General features: G+C 38.1%; 1 protein-coding gene across 8 annotated transcripts in view; it reads right to left on the reverse strand.

The window, feature by feature from the left end:
- The window catches only part of GTF2I (general transcription factor IIi), a 101,248-nt gene that overhangs the window by 52,473 nt on the left and 28,287 nt on the right, over positions 1-20,488 (reverse strand). For all 8 annotated transcript variants that reach the window (XM_027609913.2, XM_027609909.2, XM_027609911.2 and 5 more), the window contains exons 4-9: positions 18,411-18,545; positions 17,156-17,339; positions 16,967-16,995; positions 12,766-12,820; positions 12,253-12,296; positions 5,663-5,740 (exon numbers count right to left, since the gene is read on the reverse strand). In XM_027609913.2, the coding sequence (XP_027465714.1) occupies positions 5,663-5,740; positions 12,253-12,296; positions 12,766-12,820; positions 16,967-16,995; positions 17,156-17,339; positions 18,411-18,545 (525 nt within the window). The remainder of the gene's footprint in view (positions 1-5,662; positions 5,741-12,252; positions 12,297-12,765; positions 12,821-16,966; positions 16,996-17,155; positions 17,340-18,410; positions 18,546-20,488) is intronic.

Raw genomic sequence — 20,488 nt, forward strand, 5'->3', positions numbered from 1 at the left:
AAGTCTTGCCACTTGCAATGGCATGGATGGGGCTAAAACATTATGCTAAGCAAAATAAGTCAGTCACAGAAAGATATATGCCCTATGATTTCACTCATATGTGGAATTTCAGAAACAAAACAAACGAGTAAAGGGGAAAAAATATCAGAAAGACAAAGGGAGAAACAGACACTTAACTACAGAAACACACAAATGGTTACCAGAGGGAGGTGGGCAGGGGAATGGGAGAGACAGGTTAAGAGGGATGAAGGACCGCACGTGTCAGCACTGAGCACGGGTACTATAGGAGAGTGCTGAGTCACTGTGACACTGTGACACCATGACACTGGAGGAGAGTGCTGAGTCACTGTGACACTGTACCACTGGAGGAGAGTGCTGAGTCACTGTACCACTGTGACACTGTACCACTGTAGGAGAGTGCTGAGTCACTGTACCACTGTGACACTGTACCACTGTAGGAGAGTGCTGAGTCACTGTACCACTGTGACACTGTAGGAGAGTGCTGAGTCACTGTGACACTGTACCACTGTAGGAGAGTGCTGAGTCACTGTGACTGTGACACTGTAAAATAATGTACACCTGAAACTAATATAATGCTGTATGTTAACTACACTGGAATTCAAATAAAAACTTAATTAAAAAAAAAACTACACACCTCTACAAAAACACAGGACAAAGAAGAAATCACAAGGAAAATCAGAAAATGTTTTGAATTGAATGAAAATAAGTATAAATCAGTTTGTGGGCTACAGCTGAACTGATGCTTAAGAGGGAAATTTATGGCATTAAATGCTTATATTAGAAAAGATCACAATCAAGGATTTACTCTTCTATCTTAAGAAACATAAAATAAAAACAAATTAAAATGAAAACAAGAAAAAAAAGAAACTTAAGAGCAAAACTCACTGAAAATAAAAGCTGGATCTCTGAGAAAAAAGAAAAATTATGTAAAAGCTCTAGAGCTGGACCAATGGTTCTCCACTGCTAGTGACTGTGTCCCCACTCCACAGGGAGTGATTATATCATATAATTATGCCAGTTTAGATAGTCACAGCTAGGGAGATACCACTGGCATCCAGTGGGTCAAGGCCAGGAAAGCTACTAAACATTCTACAATTCATAGCATAAGAGAGATGCCCACAACAGTGAACTGCTGGATCAAAATGTCAATATTGACAAGCTTGAGAAACCCTGAGCCAGACAACCAAGAAAAAAAGATAAGACACAAATTAAGAAAACTGGAAATGAGAGGGGCATCACTATTGAGTCACTGTACCACTGTGACACTGTACCACTGTAGGAGAGTGCTGAGTCACTGTACCACTGTGACACTGTACCACTGTAGGAGAGTGCTGAGTCACTGTACCACTGTGACACTGTAGGAGAGTGCTGAGTCACTGTGACACTGTACCACTGTAGGAGAGTGCTGAGTCACTGTGACTGTGACACTGTAAAATACTGTACACCTGAAACTAATATAATGCTGTATGTTAACTACACTGGAATTCAAATAAAAACTTAATTAAAAAAAAAACTACACACCTCTACAAAAACACAGGACAAAGAAGAAATCACAAGGAAAATCAGAAAATGTTTTGAATTGAATGAAAATAAGTATAAATCAGTTTGTGGGCTACAGCTGAACTGATGCTTAAGAGGGAAATTTATGGCATTAAATGCTTATATTAGAAAAGATCACAATCAAGGATTTACTCTTCTATCTTAAGAAACATAAAATAAAAACAAATTAAAATGAAAACAAGAAAAAAAAGAAACTTAAGAGCAAAACTCACTGAAAATAAAAGCTGGATCTCTGAGAAAAAAGAAAAATTATGTAAAAGCTCTAGAGCTGGACCAATGGTTCTCCACTGCTAGTGACTGTGTCCCCACTCCACAGGGAGTGATTATATCATATAATTATGCCAGTTTAGATAGTCACAGCTAGGGAGATACCACTGGCATCCAGTGGGTCAAGGCCAGGAAAGCTACTAAACATTCTACAATTCATAGCATAAGAGAGATGCCCACAACAGTGAACTGCTGGATCAAAATGTCAATATTGACAAGCTTGAGAAACCCTGAGCCAGACAACCAAGAAAAAAAGATAAGACACAAATTAAGAAAACTGGAAATGAGAGGGGCATCACTATAGACCTTGCAAATATTAAAATAAAAAAAGGACACTTAAGGCAAAGTAGACAGATTCCCTAAAAGATATACCTCAACAGCCCACAACTACTAAAAGAAATTTAAAAATTAAAAAACAGACCAAGTTTAAAAACTTTCCATTACGGAAACCAAAAGGTCTAGGTGGCTTCACTGGCAAAATTCACCGAACACTAAAGAACAGAATAGTACCAATTCTACAAAAACATTCTTCCAATACATCACTTCCCAATTCATTTTACTGAGGTCAGAATTACCAAAACCAAATACAAAGACATTTACAAGAAAAGTCTTGACTCATACCTCTTAGGAACAATCTATAATACATAGAAAGAATACATTATAACCAAATAGGGTTTGTTATCCCAGTAATGCCTGGCTGGTTTAACATCTGAAAAGTAGTATCAATCACCATTTTAACAGAGTAAACATGAAAAATCCATATAATTATCTCAAGAGATATAGAAAAGACCTTCTACAAATTCGACATCCAATCACTATAAGCACTAAACACAAGAGAACGTCCTCGAACTGATGAAAGGCATCTACAGAAACCCCACAGCTATTATACTGAAAGATGTGGATGTCTCCTCTCACTACTCCTGTTCAATACAAGACCAGAGGGTCCCAGATAGCACAATTAACCGAAAGGAAACAGAAAGAATGACATTGTCTCCTTAGAAAATCCCGAAGATTTTACCCACGAGTTGCTTGAACTAATAAGTGAATTTTAATTGAGTCACAAGGTACAAGGTCAGTACTTAAAAATCAACCTCAGTTCTATGGATTGGCCATAGTTGGAAGCTGAAATGTAAATGAACAGTACCATTTTCAGTAACAACAAAAAACATTAAATACTTAGATGTAAATCTTACAAAATGTGCACTACAGGATCTCTCTGCGGAAAACAAAGCTCTGATAAAAGAAACCTAGGAAAAGCTAAACAGGTAAGAGAGAGAAACCATGTTCGTGAACCAAAAGATCGGGCATGAAGGGAATTAGCCCAAATCAGCTGTTCAGATTCACCATAATCTCTATCAATATCCCCACAGTTTTTTGAACAAATGTCCAAGCTGATTTTTTCAACTGATATGAATAAAGGGGCTACAACAGACAAGATAATTTTGAAAAATAAGAACAATTTTGTAGGACTCCCACACTGATTTCAAGACTTACTATAAGCTACAGTACTCAACACATGTGAAGTTGGCAAAAGGACACACAGATCGATGGAACAGAATAATCAGAGATATAAAGGTAATGCAATGGAAAAAACATCTTTTCAACAAATGCTACTGGAAAATTTGGATATCCATATGCCTAAGTTTGAACCAAATTATCTTCCACACCATACAAAAATTAGGCCTAAACTGATCAAAGACCTAAATGTAAAACTACACACTTTTTATAAAACATAGAAGATCATTGTCTAGCTCCTCCTACCTTCTTTCACTGTACCTAAGGTACTATCATTTCAAGCCATCTTTCCCTCCACAAACATCTGATTTCCAACCCTCATTTCTCATGCATCACCTTAAATCACTCAACCTACAATCTGAAAAGGGGACAGAAAAGCTTTTATACTCATGGCTGAGAATTAACACAACTCTAAACAGACTATACCAAAGATGAAGGCAGACTTTTTATTTTAAAAAATAATCTGAGTAAAAACAAAAAAAGACTATTGTATTCCACAGTATTTATTAAATTTATGCTCATGTATTAGTAAGGTACAACACCTACTTTTATAAAGGCTAAATTTTTTCCAAAATTTTAACTGTTTAAGACTCCACAGAACTGTCTCAACCTCCTAGCCATGAATTACTAACATCACAAAAAATAAAATTTTCGGGGCACCTGGGTGGCTCAGTTGGTTAAGTGTCTGCCTTCGGCTCTGGTCATGATCCCGGGGTCCTGGGATCGAGCCCTGCCATCGGGCTCCCTGCTCAGCAGGGGGCCTGCTTCTCCCTCTCCCTCTGCCTGCCTGTCTGCCTACTTATGACCTTTCTCTCTGTCAAATAATCTTTAAAAAAATATTTTTTTAAAAAGTGTTCAAAACTGATGAATAAAAATAATGAAATTCTAAAAAATAATAAAATTAAAAATAAAAATGAAATTCACTATGAAACAGTTTAATATATATATACAGATATTCACAGGATTACAAACCAGAATAAATTTATTCATAAACTTTTACAATACTCCAGAATTGGTAAGGGCTCATCTTTTTAAATGAGCTACAACTATTAGGCAAATCACAAATCACAAGCAAAATGAGGTCTTGCAAGACACTCACTAAAATGGCTAAAAAGAAGACTGACAGGACAAGTGTTGGTAAGGATGTGGGACAACTAGGAACTGCCGGTGGAAATGTAAAATAGTACAAGCACTGTGTGGGTTTCTTACAAAATTAAATACCTACCATATGTCCCAGCTATTCCATTTCTAGGAATCTACTCAAGAGAAATGAAGGCATATTTCCATACAACAATTTGCACACAAAAATTCACAGCAACTTTGTTTTTAAGAGCCCCCCAAACTAGAAACAACCAAAATGTCCATCAATATACAAAGAGATAAACAAATTATGGTAGACAGCCAAGCAATGGAATAATCCTCAGCAATAAAATAGCATTAGCTATGGGTATATGTAACACTGTGGATGAATTTCAAAACAATTATGTGGAATGAAAGAAGTCACATCCCATCCCAAGAAAACAGTACATACTTTATAATGATTCCACCTACAGATTTTTCTAAAAAAATGGAAACTCATGTCAAATGACAGAAAACAGATCACTGGTTGGCTGGGGAGGGCAGTGAATTGCAACAGAACACAACGAAACTTGAAGGTTATGGAAATGTCATTATCCTGACTGCAGTGAAGATAGCTTTATAGGTATATACCAACAACAAAACTAATCAGCTTTAAATGTTTTCATCTATTTTATGCATCTGTAAAAATAAAACGGACTATAAAATATAGAAAACGTTCTTCTAAACTAAAATCCAATGATGGATAAGAGCAAACTGCATTATAAAACCACAACCTTTAATGCCTCCCTAATAAGCAAGCAAAAAGATGTGGAACGAAGTGATAAATAATAGCTAAAAATTTGTTAATGTCTTACCTTTTACAGATTTTTAAGATAATATTTACACAAGTATTTTTTTGTTGCACAAATAGAGCATGAGGTTCAGAAGATCTCTTGTGTCTCGCAAATTAACACTAGAAACTAGAATTGAATTCTGAATTGTGCCACAACTTTTGCTTGTCCTTTTAAGAATATTAATGGCTATTTTACATTTCCCCTGTAGACAGATTATTCCACTGCCACATTTTTGAAATCTATCTTATTCCAGTGATAAATTATAAGCACACAGGCCAATCAAGAAACAATCAATAAAGTAGTATTTAATGAACTCAAGCAATTGATAAATTTGAATTTTAACCGCCAATAACTTCTGGAAAGAAAAATGGAATGCACAGTATTACCTTGAATGTTATATTGATAGTAATCAGGATCTTCTGATTCTTCTTTTACTGTCACAGCTGCCATTTCCAGGGAAATACCTGTAAAAACAAATGAAAGTATCTAATTACACTGTAGGGCATGCAGGTAGATGGTGTAGGAAAATCTCTCCTGCCCTAAAAATGCAGCACAATGCATACATAAAGACTTTGAAAGGACAAAAGTTTGCTAGGTAGCAAAGGGGCAAAATTCATCTAAAATCCAAACTAAACAAAGTTTTGTTTTTTTTTTTAAAGATTTTATTTATTTATTTGAGAGAGAGAATGAGAGAGAGAGAGCACATGAGAGGAGGGAGGGTCAGAGGGAGAAGCAGACTCCCTGCTGAGCAGGGAGCCCGATGCGGGACTTGATTCCAGGACTCCAGGATCATGACCTGAGCCGAAGGCAGTCGCTTAACCAACTGAGCCACCCAGGCGCCCACTAAACAAAGTTTTAACTATTACTAATTTTCTGAAATTATTTGCTGCTTTTTTCTCTGACATTCTTATCTTTGGATCAGTCACACTCTCTTTTCACTCAACATTAAAAATGCTTTTACAAGGGGTTCCTGGCTTGCTCAGTCAGTAGAGCACACCACTCCTGATCTCACGATCATGAGTTCAAGCCCCATGCTGGATGTAGAGCTTACTAAAGAAATAAAAAAGACTTTTACAGACTTTTACAAACTACTGAAAATCACTTGTAGGGGTGCCTGGGTGGCTCAGTTTGGTTACGCATCTGTCTTAGGCTCAGGTCATGATCTCAGGGTCAAGACATGGAGCCCTGCGTCAGGCTCCATGCTGGGCACAGAACCTGCTTAAGACTGTCTCTCTCCCTCTCCCTCTGCCCTCTACCTCCTTCTGAAAGGAGGAAGGAAGGAAATCATTTGTAAACCTCAGTTGTAATGACTCAATACTCCGCAGTTAAGAATGACTTTAATAAGATATGTTGATTTTTTCCCCTCCTAATATATCCCTTTATTAACAAGCATTCTGCCTAATGCTCTGCCAACAATTAGGATAGGTAATTGGATGTGGACCTCTGTGGCTAGACATAAAAGCACACACTGCCCAACTACACATGTAGGAAGGCTAAGCACAACCACACAGTTCTGATGGACTAATCCTGTGCTGGTGCTATGTGACATGAGAAGCACACAGAGAATCCTGTCAACTGGAAACAGCTCAAAAAGAACTAGCTTGCCATGCTAAGGGACACTTATTCCTAAACCAACAAAGCCAATTACCAACGGGAAACAGGTATGCTCCCCACAACAGCGGCAGGGAACAATCTTGAACCCCTGAGATTCTGTGGGCTGTCTCTTTACTACATCAGTGTTCATCAGTAAAAGTTAAGAGAAAAATGAAAAAACAAAAAAGGCAAATCCATTGGGGATTTAGACCCTTCAGGAATGAAGGTTCAGATGACCTCAACCAGGTAAACAATCTTACCAGCTAAGGTCCTGACTGAAGGCAAAGGAAATACAATATAATGGGTAATGAATTAAAGAAGGTATGAATTCTTGTGACAAGCTGTAGAAATGTGAACACTGTACATATTTTCTTCCATGTTAGGAGTGTGTCTTTCTGCAAATACAATGTATTTGGATATATAAACTGTTTTCCATTCTACTTTGCATTATTATTTTACAAATTTTGTTCGGTTTCTGTTACCATGTAGCCTCTAGAAAAAAAGAATATTCAAACAGGTTGAGAGTAAATTTGAGACACAAATAATATACCTCATGAATGGACACTAATAGGTCTCCCAGGGATAGGCACAATGACTGTCAGAACATTGGAAGTCCTCATTCTGGGGAGAGGGCATAAATGATTGACTCTGCAGCAAAGAGAGCTACATCCTACCAGCGGGAACAGTTGTTCTGCTGCTCTAGGAAAGTCCAAATACGTGGAGAAGGGTGTGGATGGAGCAGCCAGAGGTAGTAGCCAGTGCGGTCATGAAGCTCTTGTCCCAGTTCCAGACACACCCTCTGAGACCCTGCTGGACCCTGGACTGCAAACCAGTTTGGCTCCTTGCAAAAACTCCCAAGGGAACACAGCAGGGTGGAGGCTACAAGGCTAGAGTAGAGATCATGAACCCGTGACTTCCTTTTGGCTTCTTGTCTGTATCTTGTTCCGATCAGGGGTAGGTCACTGCTTGTGCCCTCCATCAACCTGCTGAAAGTAGACCCTTCCCAGAGCAATAGCAAGACCCACTGGAAATTGTTTCCAACACTACCAGAACCAGTTTTAACACGTCCCCGTCCCCTCAGACATCAGTACCATCCAAATAGTCTCCCACCTCATAAGTCAAAATTAAAGTTCTAGGGGTGGCAGCCTATTCCCTGGGTTGTTACTTACGTGATATTTTAACATACTCTTTCTTGTTACAAAGCTAATGACTATAACCAGTTCATCATTACAGTAAATTTTCTCCATTCCAATAACTGGTATGGCTTTTTTCTCCTGACTGGACCATGACTGTTATACCCAAGAAATATATAAAAAATAAAGTAAAATGGAAATATCAAAAGAAACTGCAGCATAAATTGAGAATATGAAGATACAAAGTACAAGGGAGAAAAAAGAAACCTCTATGATAGCAACACCATTATATCCATACATACAGATGCCTAAAGAATTCAATAAAATAGGACTTTTCTCAATTCAGCATGTTTATTTTTAGATCCAAACTATTCAGGAAATGACTGTGAATTAAAAGAGAGAAAACGATGTCCAAAATGATGATTTAGGTGCAATCAACTAAAAGCTAAACAGAAAACTGAGATCTCCTATGGCATGAAAAAGAAAGGGAAAAACCTTCTTTTTGGAAAACAGTATAAAAGATTCAAATACTTCCTCCCGATAAAGATTCAATGGTACCTTCTTGCACGTCTCCCAAAAAACTAAGACTTGGCCTATGGTGGCAGAATGAGAAGAGGACTGACAGGAGTGGCAGGGGACACCGAGCGAGGGCTTTAAGAGCCTGAGCTAGAGGAGGGGGCAAGCATGAGTGGTGGCAGCCCAACAGGGAAGGTCAGAGTGGCAGTGGGGTAAGGAGGGTAGCGATGAGCCACGGCTTAGACAACAGGACACGGGTCAAATGAAGTAAATATACTAAGAATATCTGATGGGCAGAATTCTAACAGGAGGAAATTATACAAGAAAAGGAGGGGAAATAACACTTGGGGTTCTCCATCTCTGACACCCCTGCTTGTGTTCCCTCTCTCACTGTATCTCTTTCTCTGTCAAATAAATAAATAAAATCTTTAAAAAAAAAAAATGAAGGATGGCAAAGTCAGCCAAAACGTGTCAGAGGACATGTGAGACACAGGGAATGGCTACTTGCAAGACAGATGACAAAGGGTTGTTGTATTGTACTTACAAAGAGCTAATCCAAAAAATTAATGATCAGAGAGTCAAGAAGCAAGAGAAAATGCTTAGTATAGTTAAAGAAATGGAGATAAAAATCCAACAAAGATGAAGTTGTTCCGGCAGACTGGCAAACACTCTGCTCATACTCAGTAAAAAGCAGACAGAAAGAGCAGCTTTAAAAATTCTTGATGACTGCTTAAACTGTTGCTTTATTACAGATGATGCTTTGGTAATTCTTACCATTTTATTTATTTTTTTTTAAATTTTATTTTTAAGTAATCTCTGTATCCCACATGGGGCTTGAACTCACAACCCCGAGATTAAGAGTCATGAGTTCCAACCGAGCCAGTCAGGCGCCCCTTTCTTATCATTTTAAGGTGCACGTGTTCTTTGACCCTTTGCCGCCTTATAAAAATGGCAGTTAACCTCCGGTTCCCATCAGTGGAGTTCCTGGTTGCCATTCAACCCAGTAAGGCGATGGCTCTGTATCTGCTGATACACAAGTGTCTACAAGACGAAGTGCTAGTTAGTTGGAGAAATACTACCACGGGATATCATTGAATAATAAATTTTTTATTTTATTTATTTTATTTTTTTTTAAAGATTTTATTTATTTATTTGACAGAGATAGAGAGAGAGAGCACAAGCAGGCAGAGAGGCAGGCAGAGGGAGAGGGAGAAGCAGGCTCTCCACCAAGCAGGGAGCCCGATGCGGGACTCGATCCTGGGACTCCAGGATCATGACCTGAGCCGAAGGCAGACGCTTAACGACGAAGCCACCCAGGCTCCCCGCCATCCTTCATTTTTAATTCTTTCTTAGTCAAATGTAGTACTTAGAAATCTTTCAAAGGAACTCTTACATCTGGAATTTCTCACACTTCACAAAGTCAAGTCAGACTCTCGGCATGTTGTTTTCGGTTCTCTAGTTGATTCTCTGGTGTTCTACACACACAATCCAATCCTCTGTACAAGTTAATGGTGCCTCCACTTCCTAATTACTTACACCTCATTCTTGTGTACTGGTTTGTACTAGAACACTGGCAAGAAACTGGTGAAAATGTGCCTCCTTCTACAAAGAGTACTTCCAGTGGTTCTCTATTCAACACAATGATGGGTTGGCATTTACAGCTCTGTATGATAGCCCAACCAATCAGGTTAAGGATTTCTGCAGACTTCTTATCATCTACTCAGATGATATATTATTTCTAATTATTTCAATAACATGAGAAAGTGAGTTTAGAGATTTTCTAGTAATATCCTTGTGTTCCTAGATGAACCTTAAGTCTGAAGTTCACTGCATAAAGTAATTTGTTTTAAAGATTTTTTTTACTTAAGTAATCTCTACACACAACATGGGACTCGAACTTACAGCCCGAGATCAAGAGTTGTCCCATGCTCTACCGACTGAGCAAGTCAGGCGCCCCAAGATAATGTTTTAACTAATGTGAGAGCAGAGTAAAAGCTCCATAATGACAGGTTCTGCAACAGCACAAACTTGGATATAACAAAATTACAATCGACTTCCGTCCCCTCTTAAGAGGTGAAATCAAAATCATCACTATTTTGCAGTGATATACTGCATTTGACACAATTAAAATTTCTGGACCCCAGCTATAGCCTCTGCTCAGGTTATACAGTTTATATATGCCTTCAATAAGAAAATGCAGTAAATGTCCATTTCTTGTTGCCAATCACCAAAGCTAATTATAACTTATATTCTTAGTAATAACACAATGATCTTTTAAAATTATGTATTATCTTTAAAAGATGACGTTGCCTTCATTCATAGAACCAGCGTAAGAAAAAAAATCCTGGGGCGCTTGGGTGGCTCAGTCGGTTAAGCGTCTGCCTTCAGCTCAGGTCATGATCCCAGAGTCCTGGGATCCAGCCCCACATCGGGCTCCCTGCTCAGTAGGGAGCCTGCTTCTCCCTCTCCCTCTCCCTCTGCTGGCGCTCCCCATGCTTGTGCTTTCTCTTTTTCTGCCAAATAAATAAAATCTTCTAAAAAAAAGAAAAAAAATCCTAACAATGGAATTGTAATCCAGTCAGGAAGAGTTGTATGTTTTATAAATTAGCAAAACGACTTGCGCCCTAGGAATGGAACATGGCAAAAAAGCACACATTAAAGTAAAATGTCCAAGATCATGCTCAGTTCTCAAAGAACTTGAACAGTAAAAATCAATTTAACTAGATGGTCGAAGTGGGAAAGGAGCAGCAGCATTGGGAGATAGTAAAATCATTATATCCTCATTGTTCCGTATGTTAACAGGTAACAAAACCAAACCTTCAAATGACATGAGCTACACTGTGCTGCTGCTCGTCTAAGACTGGGCGTTCAAGGTCAAGGGAACAGAAATACACCTGGTCACCTGAGGTTTGACAGAGGTGCTGAGGCGATCCGATGGGGACTGGACAGCTTTTCAACAAAGGACGCCCAAAGGACGCCAGGGCAGCAGGGCATCCACACACAGAAGGATGAATCAGACCCTTCCCTGGCAACCCGCGCAACAATGAACTCAAACAGGCCTGAGGCTTAGACATAAGAGTTAAAACTGTATAATTGAAGAAAAACACAGCACAATGTAAAATTCCTCATGACCTCAGGTGAGGCAGAGAGTTTAGGTTTTCTCAGATGTAAAAACATCAAAGCCCCATGTGATAAAAGAAAAATCTGAAAAACTGAATTGCATCAAAATGAAAACACTTTTAGGCTTAAAGGGACACCATTAAGAAAATGAAAACACAAGCCACAGAGTAGAAAACAGTATTTGCAAAACATTATTTCTGATTAAAAAAAATTGTATCCAGAATATATAAAGAACTCTTAAAATTAAAATATCAATAAGAAGAAAATGGAAAAAAAAAAAAAAGGAGAACCAAAGAAGGAAATCTTGCCATCCGTGACAACACGGACAGACCTACAGGGCATTATGCTCAGTAGGGAGCCTGCTTCTCCTTCTCCCACTCCCCCTGCTTGTGTTCCCTCTCTTGCTGTGTCTCTGTCAAATAAATAAAATCTTTAAAAAAAAATTAAAAAAATAATAACGTCACTGTTGGAATAAATTTGTTCTGTCTGCTTCTCATCAAAACATTACATTAAAAAAAAAAATCACAGTAAATAATGAGTCAAAATACAACCTTCTAAATTAAGGAAAAGGCTCCCTTACTTCATAGTGGGATTCTAGAAGCGCTAGTACATACCAGAATCTTCTGTGGGTTCAGTTTTCACTTTGACTGGGCCACAGCTGAAAGGAAAAGAAGGCGTGATGAAGCTGTGCGCTGACGCGGGCCGTCCACACACCAACGCATAAATCGTTCACCTGACCGAGGTCAGTGCAAACCTGACTCAACATTAAATTTACATGTTTATTTCTTGCATAAATGTAACTTGTCCACTCAGTTTAGTACTTTAATTCCAATCAGCCTTTTGGGGAAAAAAGTATAACAACGTAGGGGTAGCACAATAACTTGCAAATTCCACTTTACTTGACGGGCCCTCCTCTTCTGAATGTGCTTATCAACCTATCCTTTTAGCTTCCTCCAGGAACTACTCAGTCAAAAACTGCATTTTCAGAGGACCCCAAATGAATCAGCTGAATATTAACCTTCAAGACGTGTGCTATGGGCCTTTTTAATATTCTAATACCTCAAGATTCTAGAAACTAAAGTCGCTGGGGTGTGGAGGTTTACTCGCACTGATGAACTGTGCTTTACCTTCCACCTGGAGACAGCATGGACCTTTCAGCATCTGTTACCATCACGCGACCACCTATGTACAAAAGAAATAATAAGATTTAGGTTTTGCCAACACTTTCAATGGGACTAATATTTCCAACATTCTTAAACAGAGAGTGAGCGAGGGCAGGAGCGCCTGCAGCTCTGGGTCACACTGGGGCGAGTGCCGTGTGAATCCACACAACAGTGTCCTTCATTCCCCACCTGTAAGGAAGGGAGGTGGGGATGAGGATCGTCCAACAGCTTTCATCTCCTCACCCACCACACCCTCTCCCCTTAAGGAAAAAGCTCAAATTTTTATCGTTGAAACAAATATAGCAATGTATTATTACTCCAGCAATATGGGGAAAGCCTCCAGTGATACAGGAGTGCTGATAAAGATTTCTGTTAGGGGTGTATCTGGCTTGTAACTGGCAAACACTGACTGGCTAACAGGTATGGGATTTCTATTTGGGGGTGATGAATATGTTCTCAAATTAGATTGTGGTGACAGCTGTCCATCTTGGAAATACACTAAAACCCACTGAACTACATACTTCAAAACCATGAATTTTATATTAAAAAAAAAACCAACATGAATTTTATGTCCGCAAAAAAAAAAAGTAAAGAGAGACTGATGCCACCAAATACTGATAAAGATATAGAACAACTGGGACTCTCACTGTTGGTGGGAACACCAAATGGAGTAAATCACATTGAAAACCAGTTCAGCACATTCTTTAAAAAGTATATATGTAGATACCATGTGCCACTCCATTTTAGGTATTTACCCAAATGTATGTCCACGTGAAGACTTGCACTGAAACATTCAGAGCGGTTTTCTTTATAAAAGCCAAGAAACAGAAACCCAAATTTTCATGGACAGGTGAATGGGTAAATAACTGTAGTATACCTATACACTGGGTACTCATCAGCTCAACAACGGGGACAAATCTCAAAATTAAAAAGCAAAACCAAAAATTAGTTCCTACTATGATTCCATTACTATTTTAAAAATCTAAAAATGCAAATAAATCCACCGTGACATCATCAATTGCTACCTGGGATTAAGGGCAGGGAGAAACAAAAGGAAGGAATTACCAAGGGCTGAGAGCAAACTTGCGGGTGAAAGATATGTTCATTGTCTTGACTACACTGATGGTTTTCACAGTGTGTATGTGTATCAAAACTCAGCAAACTGTACATTTTAAATATGTATAGTTTATCTTATGTCAATAATAACTCAACAAGGGGCACCTGGGTGGCTCAGTTAGTTAAGCATCTGCCTTTGGCTCAGGTGGTGATTTCAGGGTCCTGGGATCAAGCCCCACATCTGGCACCCTGCTCAGCAGGGAGTCTGCTCACCCCTCTCCCTCTGCCCCTGTCCCCACTCATGTGGACTGTCTCTCTTTCAAATAAATGAAATCTTTAAAAATAATAACAAAGTTATTAAAAACTTTAAAAACTGGAAAACATCCCATTACAATCACAACTTCCCAATTGCTTTGACAGTTGGTACGATAAAAAAAGAGTCATACAAACCCCCCTGCTTGCACCACTCCGTGTGAACACCTTATAGAAACATTCTTTGGTTAACAACCAGGCCCCAATGTTTCAAAAGAAGTTTCTAGAATAGAAAAGTTCAAAAAATACAAATGGCAGACTAAAACTAACCTAGAACACTTCAGGAAAAAATACTGCTTAACAAAATTCGGAATTTTAATTTAAACAAGATAATAAATCTTTACTTTCTCAATCTTAAAAAGGACATCTACCAAAAAACAACAGCTAACATAATGACAAGAGCCCACATGTCTTCCTCCTAATATTGAGAAGAAGAGGTCTGCTATCACCACTTCCATTCAATATTGTACTGGACATTCTGGCTAGAGTAACAAAATTAATAAATAAAAAGCATTAAGATTGCAAAGAGGTAAACTGTCCTGATTCACATACAACATGATCCACTATGTAGAAGTCCAAACACAGAGGGTCAACTAACTTTCAACAAAAATGCTGAAGCACTTCTGGGGAGAAAGGATGGTCTTTTCAACAAACTGTGCTGGAACAACTGGATAGCCACATGCAAAAAACGGAATTTACAAACTTACCATGTGCCATATGCAAAAATTAACTCAAAACTGACCACAGATCCAAATGTAACAACTCAGGCTATAAAACTTACAGAAGAAAACAGGACACATCCTCATGACCTTGTGTCAGGCAACAGACAATCTTGGATACAAGATCAAAAGCACAAATGATAAAAGACTAAATCAGGCTTTGTAAAAATTAAAACTTTTATTCCTCACAGGACACCGTCAAAAGACAACTTGTAAAACTGGAGAAAATATCTGTATCAAAAACATAAAGAATTCTTACAACTCAATAATAAAACTACAAATAACCCAATAAAAACACATGGAAAGGACCTGAACAGACCTTACTCCAAAGGATATACATGGTCACTAAGCACATGAAGATACTCAACTTTATTAGTAATTAGGGATATGCAAATCCAAACCACTGTGACACACCACTTCACACCCATTAGGATGGTTAAAACCAAAAAGACAGTACCAAGTGCTGACGGGGACGTGGAAAAACTGGAATCCTCAGTGCCAGTAGGAACATAAAATGGTACAAGCACCTAGAGGGCAGCTTGGCAGTCTTCCTAAAGCTAAATGTAAAATTAGTTTATGACTCAGCAATTCTACTCCTAGGTATATATTACCGAAGAGGAATTAAAACATATGTCCAGACAAAAACTTACTCAAGTAGGTCTATGGTAGTATTTTTCGTAACAGCCCAGTAGAAACAATCTAAAGGCCTATCAACCTGTGAATGGATAAATGAGTGGTATATTCATAGGTAGGAATACTTACCATTTAGCAAGAAAAAAGAAATAACTATTGATACACCCAGATATGGATGAGCCTCAACTGAATTACGCTGAGTGAAAGAAGACAATCTAAAAAGATACACACTATATATCTAATTTATAGAACATTCATGGAAATTACGAGATGATGAAAATATTCTGAAATTAGATGGCAATGACTGTAAAACTTCGTAAACTCTGTCACTATAAATTTACTAAAGCCCACCGAATTATATACTTAAAACAGGTGAATTTTATGTCATGCCAATTATACCTCAATAAAGCATCTAAAATAGGGCGCCTGGGTGGTTCAGTTGGTTAAGGGACTGCCTTTGGCTCAGGTCATGATCCTGGAGTCCCAGGATTGAGTCCCACATCGGACTCCCTGCTCAGCGGGGAGTCTGCTTCTCCCTCCGACCCTTGCCCCTCTCATGCTCTCTCTCTCTCTCTCATTCTCTCAAATAAATAAATAAAATCTTTAAAAAAAATAAAAATAAAAAAATAAAGCATCTAAAATAGTAATCTTTTCATTGTGATGAGAAGAAAACGAAGGTTATTTAACAAACAATAAAATACGGATGTGTATATATTATTTTGTCCTTTCTTCCTTACGCTGGTTAAGAGAGTGCCAATGATAATGGTCATTTATTTTCAAAAGTCTCAAATAAACCTGCCTCTAAAGGGCACCAGTCTTCTAAAAATCACTTTTCCCTTCAAATGCAATGGCTCAAACTTCCCAAAAGGAAGTCCTGTTAAAATCCTCCTCATTCTTCAAGGGCCCACCTTAATGCCCTCTTCAACTTGAAAGCCTTCCTGGGTTATAAATGAATCCTTCCTCCAACGAACTCCCACAGTATCTTCGCTAACCATTTGTACAGTGTGTAGGTTACGCTCTTGCTATGGTGACTTTGTGGGCTTTTTATCTCTTCCATTAAACTACCAGCACTCCAAAGCTTTACTGCTTGATGCATGGTCGTGCATCCCCTCCCCACCCAAGCTCGTGCCCAACAATTCTGCGCCTGTTCAGTGAACGCTAGGTAATTGAGTCATCCTCTTAATTCTGGGAAACGAGGGCAGATCCAGGGTATGATCAAACATGGTGCCAGGGTAAAACCTTGAGTACATCATAAAGAAAGTAGCAGAGCTAAAAACAAAAAACAAGTCTACTTTTTCAGCTCAGTGACTCTTCACTGGTTTATATGGAACACCCTACTCCAAGATGTCTTATATCATATTCTCAAAATAAAAGAGAAATCAGAAAAATGTGTTTAATTTGGCCCAACAGGTTTAGAACTATCTGGAAACAAAGTAATCACTTACCTAGGTGCTTCTTTGGCTCTAGGAAAGGTCTGCATTAAAACAAAACAAAAACTATACATGAATATACAAAACAAGCATAAATTTAAATAACTTCTACAGTAAACAAGAATTTTAAAAATAGATTAAAATAAGCTGAATATTCAACTTTATATACAAAATTGCTGATGGGCAAGGGATAAAGTACTTCACCTCTTTATGATAAATGAAATCCCTGCTTTGTTCTCTAAAATCCATTTCAGGGTGGCAAGATCGTAGTTCTCGGGGTGTTTAAAGGCAACTCCTTCTGGAAGCCCCTGCACAACCACAGCGGATTGATCTCGTAGCATCTTCTCATATGGAACAGGTACCACTGTTGATTTGCCTAAAGCTTTCCCTGGGGGTAAGGGACAGAGGTGAGGTAGAAAGAGGATAAACATCATTAAATGGTAAGATTAAAAAACAAAACCATCATTAGTTTATCATGGCTTAACAAATAGCATTCATGTTATTTTGCAATATCCGATTTTAAAACAAATTTGAAATATCAGAGGGCCCTATTCCCATGTTCGAAGTTCTAAGCCTGAAACAGATCCAAAAGGCCAAAATGAAAAGTATGTAAAATATTTATATAAAATCTATACAAAACAAAAGAAACAACAGCTGATTTCTTCCACTATTACCTTTCCTTACAATGGCCTCACCCTGGTATAATACAATCTTTACATATACAGTTCAGCCTTAGAACATGGAAACCTAACAGGTCCTACTGTTACCATAAAATATCAGGCGATTTTTGGCCAATATTCTCATTGAAAACTTTAATTAGATAAATACAACGGACATTCACAACTGTGTTCTACCACCCTGTCTGTGTATATCGGGCAGTGAGTCCACAGATGCTAGAAACCCTATTCCCCAGATATGAATTTTACCTACAACCTCACAGTGTAACCAGTATCTTCTCCCTTCCACTGTTTTCTTAAGAGCTTTGTTTACCATGTGTTTAGACTAACAAAAGGTGGTTTTCTCAGGAAATTGGTGAGATCAGCACACAGGGCAAAAATAAACAGTTCTCTTTGGGTGATTATCATGTGTTAATGTAGGTTCTCTGGGGAAGGGAGTGGGGGAGTTGATAGTGGGAGGGATCTATGCAGGTACTGGGCCAGGGAGTACATGGGAAATCTACCTCCCTCTTCCTTTTCCTATAAACCTAAAACAGCTCGTAAAAAGAAAAGAAAAAAAAAACCCTACCCCACAGCTCTAATAGGTACATTTGTTTGTTTCTGGGTTTCTTCAAATAAGAAATGGAAAGTAAGGTCATTCCTGATGTTAACCCACTGTTTGGAAATTGACTCAAACTGAAGTTTGTCAAAATGTGCAGTTTAACTGTGAAACCAGTTACACAATTTACCCTTTAGCAAACTCAATTATGTCTCTTTTAGAAAATTCAAGTGTATAACCTTACCATAGCAAAAGCAGAAATAGTCTTCAACTGTTTTTCTGAGCGTCTCAATCTCTACAGCATCTACACTCATCCGATTCGCCGGGGTTGTAGATTTCATCTTATGCATCTCTGCAGCCTTTTCTTCTTCTTCAACACCTGCAAAATAATTTACGATATAAAAGGCTCTTATCCATTATCTTAGTATTTGCCTTTCCGTAAGAATACTTTTTTCTAATATTCTAATATTTATGATTTGTTATAAAAAGACAAAAAGAGGGGAGCCTGGGTGGCTCAGTTGGTTAAGCGGCTGCTTTCAGCTCAGATCATGATCTCAGGGTCCCAGGACTGAGCTCAGTGTCAGGCTCCCTACTGGCGGGGAGCCTGCTTCTCCCTCTCCCTCTGACCCTCCCCACATGGGCGTGCATACTCTCTCTCTCTCAAATAAATAAAATCTTTAAAAAAAAAAAAAAAAAAGGAGAGGAGGGGGCATTTCAAAATAAAAACCTACAACAAATGGCTTGAATATAAACAGTCATCATCTCTGAAATGATTGCAGCTGTAACTAAAAATTCTGTAAAGTAAAAATTAGCTACTAGTAGTTTAAAAAACAAAAAGTTATCTTTAGAGTAATTTATCACCTACAAACTTAAATATGAGATTATCACCATCACAAAAAACATTCCAGGCTCAAAAAATCCAACACATAGCCACTAGACACCTGTGGCTACTGAGCACCTGAAATGTACCAGTCCAAATCACAATGTGTGGTAAATTTGCAATACATACTGGATTTTGAAAACTTAGTACAGAAGACTACGCAAAATATCCCATTAATCATTTTTTTGTTGATTACATGTTAAATGACAATGTTTTAAATATATCGGGTTAACTATAACCACTAAAATAAATTTCACTTGTTTCTCTTTCTTACTGTCATTAACTCAAACATTTTAAATTATGAGTGATTAATATCATCTCATTGCTCCTGGACAGTGCTTTTCCAAACCCTGGGAAAGAGAATTCTCCCCCAAGAAATTGTAGAATTGACTCATAAACCTATTGATTAGGTTTCAGAAGACCACTATTGATCCTTATCTACAAAACACTTTTATAAACAAATATTATGTACTTGAGAATTACATCCAAAGATTATTCTCTAGGGCATTAAATTATTGGTAACAAAAAGAAACTATGAATACTAAGAGGCAGGGACTACAATTTGCAACTGAGGACAATTCCCCTAATGCTTAGTTCTAACCACTGGAGAACCACATAAGCAAGTCAGTATAGGGAACGGGAATATAAACACAGCTGCCAGTGGGATTATAGTATTCATGGGACAGATGGCAGCTGATATACACATAATCAAAACAACATTATTACTATAAACTTAAATACACAAACATGATCAAAGCCTTAAAAATTCCCAAAACGATCAGAAATAATGAAAAAAATTTAAATAGATTATACTAAATAGATTACATATAAAGCTTGAAAGATTATAGTGGGGCGTGGAGGGGGGCCTGCAGTGTAGAGAAGATATGCTATTTTTTAAAAGGACTAAAAATACAATTGAGAATTGAACTAATGAATTAAGAAAACTATTTTATTTACCCACGATCTGCTCAATTTATCATGAATTGGATATAACTTGATAGTGGAAATTTAAGTTTGGCACTTAAAAACAGACACACAGACACACAGACACACACACAGACACACACACAGACACACACACACACACACACACACACACACACACAATATGTCTAGTTTGGCACTTAAAAACAGACACACAGACACACAGACACACACACAGACACACACACAGACACACACACAGACACACACACACACACACACACACACACACACACACACACACACAATATGTCTGCAGACATCCCCACCATTTTGTTTTCTTTCCATGTTTAAGAAGAGGCTGTATCACAGACAATATGAGACCAGCAGGCAGTGTGAGGTTAAACACAGATATAAAACCAGTCTGACTGTGTAAGACCATAGGCAGTAATAGCCTCAGCAAACTTCTCTACTGTGTTTGTTCCCTATCGAGTTAAATTTTCACCAATTGGATGAAC

This window comes from Zalophus californianus, chromosome 10 (genome assembly GCF_009762305.2).
Source record: "Zalophus californianus isolate mZalCal1 chromosome 10, mZalCal1.pri.v2, whole genome shotgun sequence".
Lineage (NCBI taxonomy): Eukaryota > Metazoa > Chordata > Mammalia > Carnivora > Otariidae > Zalophus > Zalophus californianus.